General features: G+C 43.8%; 1 protein-coding gene across 2 annotated transcripts in view; it reads right to left on the bottom strand.

Annotated features, from left to right (window-relative positions):
• Positions 1-279: 279 nt before the first annotated feature.
• Positions 280-10,308, bottom strand: part of HAO1 (hydroxyacid oxidase 1) — a 33,755-nt gene continuing 23,726 nt past the window's right edge. For both annotated transcript variants that reach the window (XM_083493816.1, XM_083493817.1), the window contains 4 exons: positions 7,707-7,798; positions 1,828-1,986; positions 1,144-1,213; positions 280-648 (listed from right to left, as the gene is read on the bottom strand). In XM_083493816.1, coding sequence (XP_083349942.1) covers positions 578-648; positions 1,144-1,213; positions 1,828-1,986; positions 7,707-7,798 — 392 coding nt within the window. In that variant the 3' untranslated portion in view covers positions 280-577. The remainder of the gene's footprint in view (positions 649-1,143; positions 1,214-1,827; positions 1,987-7,706; positions 7,799-10,308) is intronic.

Here is a 10,308-nt window from a genome sequence, read left to right as displayed (position 1 = left end):
TTAATTCAGGTTGCTATGTTTAGAGCCCAGCTTGGGTAGGATTAGATAGTTAAAAGCAATGGCAAAGAGGTATCTTTCAGCCTTCACACTGGAACCGTTCTTTTCATCGAGTGCACCCTCCAAACATCTGCTTAGCGTTTTAGCAGCTCAGCCGCTCCCAGTCATGCGAGCCAACAACTTCAAAGCAACGCCACTAATATCTGTGCAACTGCAGTTCAGCAGTTCCCATCAGAAAACGTGCAACTTTGGTAATTAATGATGTATTTAGATCAGCCCATCTAGGAACAATGCTGGCTCTTATTTGGGCAATAAGTACTCACATTTCATTGCAAATGACTGAACACTGGATAATAATAAAAAGGATATTAACTTATCTATCAAGGTATTGCCAATATTTTCCAACACTGTACTTTAGGCATTAAAATGATGCCTTGATATATTTGATATATATATTTGTGGAAGATTAGGCCTGTTAATCCAGCCTAAACCTGCCATGGAGGCATAAATTCACTTTGCAGTTTGCTGTCAACTAATTTGTAACCAACTGGACAAGTTACAGTGGCGGCAGCAAATACGGCTAGATCTTGGAGGCAGCCCATGGGTCTCTTCGCACCAATGTTCTGTCTATTGCTTCCACATTCTGACAACCTAGAAGGGGGGGAAAAGGAAAGAGCAGGGGAGATAAAAGCAATTTATAGTCCGAATTATTTTCTGTTCCCAGTGACCGCTCCAGTAATTTTACCTGGGGGACGGGTCTTCTCCTATACTTGTTCAATCATATCAGCATCAGGACACATGTTTTGAAAGACCCCACCACCTTCTGGAGCTTAGATGGGTGGTGACCACTAACAAGGTGCGACCCTGTCTCTGGACGCCCCTCTCAAAGTAGCCCATTTTCCACAATCACATCAAACTTCCAAGTGGCAAGTGAAGAACTCATTTTTCCATCCTGTCTCCAGTGATATTGAAGCAATGGGAGATTCCCACCCACAAGGCAAATACCACCCTCAGGAGCACAGCATGGGCAGAAAGAGTTAAGCTCCATGCTTATTTGCAAACTCGATAATTTATCAACCCAATCCCATGTGATTTAAAGGTACAATGTAGACACAGCCAATAATTCCAATATATTTTGCATCTTACCAGAAAGTGCCATTGCCAACTGGAACTCTTCTTTCAATATCTTAAGAACTTCCTTCACACCTTCTTCACCCTAATTAAGTTAAGCATATCACATAAACATAGATTATGAGGTTTCAGCTTTAAGTCAGGCAATACCCTCAGTGTGGTGGCAAAAATATTGGTTTGTTCAGTAAACACCGAGTGGTCTTTTCAAATCCTGCCACTTGGCTGCTACCGTGAGATATAGTATGAGGTCTGCTATAATTACAATGCTTTGTCCCCTATAGTTTAAGATGGCTAGACTGGTCGTATGCTAAAACAAACAAACCATGAATGAATGCTGAAAAACAGACACTGGACAGCAAAGAATTCTATCCCGAAATTGGAACTAACCTTCATCTGTCTTCAATTTAAAAGATGGGGAAGAGAGAGAGATCTGGATCAAAGAATTCCATCCATTAGTTAAAAAACAGAAAAGTCTTTGCATAAAATAGAACATTTGTATCAGTGTATTGGAAAGGAGATTTATAGCTATTTTAACCTACACAATATACAAGTCTTGAAAATCCAATGCATCCTGCCAGCAGGACTTATGAGCTGAATCCCTTCCTATGAGTCCAACTCAGTAATTAATGTGCAGATCTGCTTTTCCAGTAAACTAGCAGAAGCTACGGAACAGGCATTTGTACTACTGCTTTAAATTACCTTATAGGCGAGTCCCCAGATTACAGGCCTTCCTACGAACACAGCTCGGGCTCCAAGGGCGAGGGCCTTGAGGACATCTGTGCCTTTCCTTACTCCACCATCTAGGAACACCTCCACTTTTCCTCCCACGGCCTCAATGATCTCAGGCAGGACCTCAACCTGCAAAGGAAAGGGGGGCAGGGGTGGGAACAGCCTCTGAACACTTTCAAACTACCGGGGCCCAACGTTTGTTTGTTTTTATCAAGCCGCCATTTTTATTTCCATGTGTGAGAATGTAAGTTTGGCAAGTGCAAATGTTAATTAAAAAACGAATGATCCAAAGCGGGGACAGAGAACTTAAGGTCCTCCAGATTTTGCCCAAATATGGCTCCCATCAGTCTTCACCATTGCTGGCTGGGACTGATGGGAGTTGGAGTGCAACGACATTTGGAAGACCCCAGGTTCCCCATCCCTGATTTGAAACATCAACACCTGGCGCCAAAGAGACCCAGTTGTGACAGAAAGCACATCTGCACATACTCTGGGATATCACTGGTCCTATATTGCACACTGCTCTGGAAGGTTCACTGCCACCAGCACTTGGGAGCAGCTTTCTGGGAGTCCAGTGTGTCAGTTTGCATTTCTTAGTGCAGAAAGTATTGATCTGATGTGTAGATATCTTTCCCATTCTAATTAATTCAAGAGGGTTCTGGAAGCCTCCTTCTGTGAAAGAAACAGGCAGAAGGTTCATGATGTTTGGGTTATTCCTTCAGAGAAGCTGAGTACAGCTGGTTTAAACTGATTCTCTTATCTCTTCTGACAAGAAATGCTGACTATAAAAGAAAGGTCAGAAGGAGCCTGGGTTTCACTTTCGCTTTCTCTTACTTTTCCTTCTGGTGTGGTGTTCTGTACATAATCTGCTTAGTGTTAAGCTTTAGACTTATTATAAGTTATTGTAAGTTTAAGTGAAGTCTGCTCCAACTGGATTTCTTATGGACTGTGCCAATCCTGAATGTATTGGATTTGTGACCATGATGCTCATTTGCCTTCAGTAGCAGTAAAGCTCTGCTGGATGAAATACAATTGCTTCTAGTCTATTTTTTGTGAATCCTGCAACGTGTTTAAGTTTTTACTCTGCTAACTATACGTTGGAGTTCTGCTCTGGATCAATACTGAGTAGAATTTCAGTGACACAATGGCGCCGCAGGGAGAAAGGAGCAGAACCGTTCCAGTGTATGCAGCCCTTTGAGTTGTAGTCCATCCCCATAAAACACAAGGATCTTTTATGGGAAAGTGTGTCTCAGACAGCACCATCCCTCTGTGCCCTGTGCCCTGCCTCCTTCCCATGGCACTGGCTGTTTTAACAAACTGTGGGATTGGTTAGTGCTTGAGCTCTTTTATCCTCCTTTCATTTGGCTGCCTGATTTGTGTTTGCATGCATCCACCCGTTGGGATAGTGCCAGGGAGATAAAGTCCATCATGGCCCCCAAGCCGGCTGCCGGACGATCCATCGATCACCCGTAGTCACGCAGTATGAGCGATTAGCGACACGAGTTTCCTGAAAATACCTTGCCACATTCCAGGGCTCATGCACACTCTTATCAGCAGATAATGCACAGCCAGAAGTCGCACTCAGGAGAGTATTATTTACAAGCTTTTATTCAGCGTTGATCAGAACAAAGAAAGACATGACTGTCTGCATCAGTGTCTTCCACAGAGAGAGAGAAAACAAAAGCAATAGCAAACATAAGCATCCTGTGAACAGGAAATACGCAGGTTGTGACACAAACATCCTGCTCCCTTTTAAGGTGGAACGGAAATATCCTAACACCACCATCTTAACCAAGTCCTATTGAATTCAATGGGGCTTACTCCCAGGGAAGTGGAGTTAGGATTGCAACTTGAGGCTGTTAAGAATGAAGCCTTAAACTGCTGAGCCTAGACTAATTCTATTGGAGTTAAAAGGGACAACTCCATTTGAATTTTTCTAACTCCCAACAGCATAGCAGTAAGATCAGCAGAATGACTCCCCCTCTGATCCAAAAATATTTGTGTGGATATTTGGGCTATGGGTGCCATTCAGTTACTCAGAATGAATTCCTCATCTCAGAATTCTTTAGTTCTCAGTAAGAACAACAAAGAAAAACAAATCTTTTTGTGACAGAAGTTCTCATGCGCTCACTTGTTTTGTCAGATTCATGAAACCTTAACACTGCCAGAATAGGAAGGAGACGATTAATAGGTTGTATGGCAATGAAATTCAAATAATACAGTTGTACCTTGGTTGGCGAATGGAATCTGTTCCGGAAGTCTGTTCAACTTCCAAAAACGTTCAAAAACCAATGTGTGGGCTCCGATTGGGTGTAGGAGCTTCTTGCACTCAATCGGAACTTTCTGCGGCGGACATTCAGATTCCAAAGAACGTTCGCAAACCAGAACACTCCCGGGTTTGCGGCATTTGGGAGCCAAAACATTTGAGTCGCAAGGCGTTCGTCAACCAAAGTATGACTGAACAGTTGGTTTAAATGTCTTCTCAATAGGCACCAATTTTACACTTGCCAATAGGTGGTAATTAGTGGAACCAAAAAGGAGAGGTGTGGTTTGAGGTGGAAAGGAAGGGCCCAAGCGGACCACTGACACTGCGCCCAAGCATGCCCAAATCCGGGACCGAGCCCTAACTCTATTGCACTTTGTGTTTGGTGCATTGGGTTGGTTTTTAACAGTGCACATTAATTCCGAGAGCCAAGGTTGAAGAAAGAGCTAACAGAGATTTGAATAAACCATGGGTATGCAAACTAAGGCCCAGGGGCCGGATCGAGCCCAATAGCCTTCTGAATCTGGCCTGTGGACGATCCGGGAATCAGCATGTTTTTACATGAGTAGAATGTGTCCTTTTATTTAAAATGCATCTCTGGGTTATTTGTGGGGCATAGGAATTCGTTCATTTCCCCTCCTCAAAATATAGTCCAGCCCCATGGCAGATGAAGGTGATCGACTACATGGAATTGGCAGAAATGACTGGCAGAATCCGAGACCAGGGAGAAGAGTTGGTGAAAGAAGACTGGAAGAAATTTAAAGACTATTTACAGAAATATTGTAAAATTAATGAATGTTAGAAGGATGTTGGATAGAAACTAAGGGGTTTCCAGCTGTAATGCTTTAGGAGATACGGGAAAAAAAGGTTAATAAATGGGTAAAAGCTTAATGGTAAGGACTTGCTGAACTAACAAATTGAAGTGGAATACAAAGAAGGGAGGTATGAGGAGGTCTGGGGAAATAAGCGTAAGGAAGATATGTTATGGAAAATTATTTGTTTTTTAACTGTTTTTATGTTGTATTTTGTTTCTTTTTATTTTTTATTTTTTTTCATTGTTATATTTTAAAAACTTTAATAAATATATTTTGAAAAACAAAAACAAAATATAGTCCAGCCCCTACAAGGTCTGAGGGACAGTGGACCGGCCCCCTGCTGAAAAGGTTTGCTGACCCCTGGATAAACCCAGCAGCCGCATAGTGTGAGCTCCCAGCACCTGGCGCAGGCACAAATGCATGCCAGAGGGACGCACAGAGGGTGAGAAATGAAGGATCCTGCCACAGCACCCCAACCCTCACCGCCAACACAGCTGGAGCAACCTTGCCCTGCACCGGAGCCAAACAGGGCCACACTGTGCTGCCTGCGCAGGGAGGAGCCCAGTTAGCTGACACAGCACTTGGCAGGCGCAAACTAGGTTCCCCATGCCGGCGCCCCCAGTGTGGCATGGCCCAGTGCTCCTCTCCTGGAATGTTGGTTCCTCCAACACCGGGAGAGGAGGGCCAGGACAGGCTGTGCAATAAGCCTGCTTCATGCGCCCACAAAAATCCAGGGCCAGGGCTCCCCTGGCACCCACATATTATGCCCCTGAAACCCATCTAGTGAGATATCCTGCAGCAACTACAGTGGCTTGGGCAGGTGCATTTGCAGACTTTAGAAACACAAGAAAAGTTATATGAGAACAAATTTCCTAAAAGATACTACACGGCAACAAAAAGAGCAGAATTCAGCTAAGATTCTGGTTTTTTTTACTCTGTTGTTGCTGCTTAATTGCAATGTGAACATTTAGTTCGTTTTGTGACACTTGCCTGCGAAATGGGAGGGGAAAAGTTCTTGTTTAAGAACTGTGTTGTGGCTCCAATGAAGATAACGGATAGGAAAAACTATGCTGTGCATCAATTGTAAATGTTGAAGAAACTCCAGTTCCTCAGACTAGATGCCTCTCTTTTGAACAGGGCAAAATAGTAAGATGCTAGCAGACTGTTGGATTGTTTCAGCAAGGAAACAAAACCACTTTATATTGCATGCCAAAACCTGAGATCGGGCAATTCAGTTCTTTGTTCAGGACAGGTGGATGTGGGAAGTCTATGACAGATGACTGATAGATAGCTGATATGATGGATGATAAACCTGTGACCAGGCAGTTTAACTACATGCACAGGACCACTGGATATAACAAGGCTATGATAGATGAGTTCAAAGTCTCAAAGAGTCCTCCAAAGTCTAATGTGTTGATGGGTAAGTAGCTTATGCAAGTAGAAACCAATGTTTCATACACAGAAAATGATGCTGCAGAAGACAAGCAGAGGCAATATTCATTTCTTTGAAGGCAAAACAGAGTGGCCAGAGGGAATCAAAACTTGCAAGTTCAATTTGCTTGTATATTCTTTCTGACTGAGGTTTCTAGTCATCTGGCACACAATAAAAGGGCTTGTTTTTCCTCTTTAGGTTTTGCTTTGTTGCCAGAAATACTTTGGTTCCACTTCCGCATATGTATGCTCACTTTCACATCCAGGCAGATTGTGCCAAGTGCTGTTACTTGAGTCTCATACAAGCCATAATTAAAGCGCACATTTCATCAATGTGTAACAAGACACAAGGAAACATTCACCAGTTTGGACTTGATTTGTTCTCAAAACCAAAATAAAGCTAAACTATGTAGTCAGGTTTCAAGAACGTAAGGGTTTCAATCAGACTCTAAATACTTATATTTTCCCCTCCAGGGCAGAAAATACATGCTTTACATGCGTAAGATCCCAGGTTCAATCCCTGACATCTACAGTTTAAAGTTTTCAGGGCTGAATTTACTAAATCTATAAATTATGAGTACCTTTCACCCATAAACCCTGACAGTCAAAACTTATGGCAACAGCAGGGTTTTGCCAATATCATAGGAGCCAATTCCTAGGGGCCACGGTCCCTTTGTGTGCCCCCCCAAAAAAATATTATGCTCTGGAACCTAGGAGTAAATCAGGAAGCAATCCATTTTTTAAAAAATTCTGCAGCTGAGAGCACAAGGCAAAACAAGGCAAGTCTGCTTTTAGCTCATTTTCCAACGATCAGGCAAACCATAAGGTAAAGGTAAAGGCCCCTGACCATTAGGTCCAGTCATGACCGACTCTGGGGTTGCGGCACTCATCTCGCTTTATTGGCCGAGGGAGCCGGCGTGCAGCTTCCCGGTCATGTGACCAGCATGACTAAGCTGCTTCTGGCGAACCAGAGCAGCGCACGGAAACGCCGTTTACCTTCCCACCGGAGTGGTACCTATTTATCTACTTGCACTTTGACGTGCTTTCGAACTGCTAGGTTGGCAGGAGCAGGGACTGAGCAACGGGAGCTCACCCAGTTGCGGGGATTCGAACCGCCGACCTTCTGATCGGCAAGTCCTAGGCTCTGTGGTTTAACCCACAGCGCCACCCGTGTCCCCAGGCAAACCATAGGCTAGCACATATGCCTAGAATGCACCCTTGAAAGCCACATTTTTATTTGTGGGTGGGGGGTGGGAACCCAGCTGTTAATTGCTTAAACTGCATTTAAATGCATTTGTCAATCATTGCGGCCAACTCTCAGTTGCTTTACTAATACTTACGGTGGCTGGAACTCCATCCAACTGGCGCGCGCCGTGATTTGACACCAGGATCCCATTTACGCCATGCTTCACTGCTTCTCGAGCATCATCAGCTAGGGAAGAAAACATGGGGCCTTTACAAATTGCAGCTGTCATTGTGGGAATTGCAACATCCATAAAACTCTTTAATGAACACATAGAACTAAGGCCAGCTTTTCTGAAGAAGGTTGCACGAGGAATGCAATTCAGCAACTAAAGTTCACTGTGTGACTGTCTCCCAAGTCAAAGGCAACGTTTATATTGCTATGGGAAGACCCTTAGTGCAGGTTAATTCTGGGTCCAGGGCGGCTGTCTACTAGCTCCATCTGGTATGCAGGCTGAGACACTACCTGCCTGCGGACTGTCTTGCCAGAGTGGTGCATGCTCTAGTTATCTCCCGCCTGGACTACTGTAATGTGTTCTACATGGGGCTACCTTTGAAAGTGACCCGGAAACTGCAATTAATTCAGAATGCGGCAACTAGACTGGTGACTGGGAGTGGCTGCCGGAACCACATAACACCGGTCCTGAGAGATCTGCATTGGCTCCCAGTACGTTTCCGAGCACAATTCAAAGTGTTGGTGCTGACCTTTAAAGCCCTAAACGGCCTCGGTCCTGTATACATAAGGAGCGTCTCCACCCCTATTGTTCTGCCCGGACACTGAGATCCAGCACCGAGGGCCTTCTGGCGGTTCCCTCATTGCGAGAAGTGAGCTTACAGGGAACCAGACAGAGGGCCTTCTCAGTAGTGGCGCCCGCCTTGTGGAAAGCCCTCCCATCAGATGTCAAGGAAATAAGCAGCTATCCTATTTTTAAAAGACATCTGAAGGCAGCCCTGTTAGGGAAGTTTTTAATATTTAATGCTGTATTGTTTTTAACACTTGATTGGAAACCTCCCAGAGTAGCTGGGGAAACTCAGCCAGATGGGCGGGGTGTAAATAATAAATTATTATAAATTATTATTATTATTGTTCCGAAGAGCTGGTAAATGTTCATTCTACTGATCCCCATCAAAACTAGCCTTTTTGCTCAGAGATTTACTGTACACAGACAATAACAATTACCCTAATCTCTCTCTCACACAAAATGTAATCATTTCGTATTCCGATGGCTTTCGATTCATTATAAAAACAGAGAAAGGAAGAGGCCTCATAATTCCATATATCATATGCAGCCCAGAGGAGAACGTGGGCCTGTTTGTACAGTATATTGAGCAAGTTTAGACACAATCCATTTCCTATTGTGCCTTCCCTCAAAGTTAGATACAAGCAAATGTCAGTTCTGACATCCGCTTAAAGATAATTGCTTTCAAAAGGAACAACACTTTATAGCTTATTTTATGGGTTTGGACCAACCCCTAAGAAGTGTTACTTTAACCAAAGGATTTAATTTCCTGGAAGACCAGGGATCCCAACAAACAAACAAATTCCTTTAGGGGAAAAAGTGTTCATGATCTAAAATGCTCCAAAGCTCCAACCTGCTAAAGAATGTGCCATTCACGGTTTATAAAAAGAAAAAGCTGGCTTTGTTTTAACAATTTACACATTTATGAGATAGAATGTTGCACATTTCTTCTACAACTGTATGTTAAACATTCATCTTCTAAGGTGTACTGTCATACCTCGGGTTACAGACACTTCAGGTTGAATTTTTTCAGGTTACGGAAAGCCGAAACCCGGAAGTATCGGGAACAGGTTACTTCCGGGTTTCGGCAGTCGCACATGTGCAGAAGCACTAAATCGCGCTTTGCACATGCGTAGAAGCGCCAAATTGCAACCCGCGCATGCGCAGATGTGCAGCTGCGGGTTGCGAACGCTGCAGGTTGCGAACGTGCACCCCGCACGGATCACGTTCACAACCCAACCGTCCCCTGTACTGCAAGTTACTGAATAAATTAAATTAACTGAACAAAATAAATTGCCATGCTCTGTGACTTTGAGCTCAAAGTGAATAATAATAATAATAATAATAATAATAATAATAATAATAATAATTTATTATTTATACCCTGCCCATCTGGCTGGGCTTCCCCAGCCACGCTGGGTGGCTTCCAACAAAATATTAAAATACTGCAATACATCAAACATTAAAAGCCTCAATAAACAGGGCTGCCTTCAGATGTCTTCTAAAAGTCTGGTAGTTGTTGTTCTCTTTGACATCTGGTGGGAAGGCGTTCCACAGGGCAGGTGCCACTACCGAGAAGGCCCTCCACCTGGTTCCCTGTAACTTGGCTTCTGGTAGCGAGGGAACCGCCAGAAGGCCCTCAGTGCTGGACCTCATGCACATGTTGATTGGGTGTGGGTGGGTGTGCAGACAGGGACACATAGTAGTATTCATTTTAAAAAAGAGATGATTCAGACCAGCCAACGTCTGGATAACGTATATTCTTTATTAAGCCCTTTATTAGCTTTCACACTAACTCAGGACTGGTGAGCCTGGTATTCAGTTTGCATCTTCAAAGCTAAGGGAACAAAAGAAAGACAATTTATCTTCTTGCTTAAAATATAGGGGGAGATCCAGCCTTCAGGTGAACTCGAAAGTCCTTAAGTGAAGGACACTTGAAATCTTGAAGTGCTTCCTAGTC

The sequence above is a fragment of the Podarcis liolepis genome (assembly GCF_965112155.1).
Source record: "Podarcis liolepis genome assembly, chromosome: 3".
Taxonomy (NCBI): Eukaryota; Metazoa; Chordata; class Lepidosauria; order Squamata; family Lacertidae; genus Podarcis; species Podarcis liolepis.
Note: the sequence above shows the minus strand (reverse complement) of the source record. Positions and strands in the feature narration are given on the sequence as shown.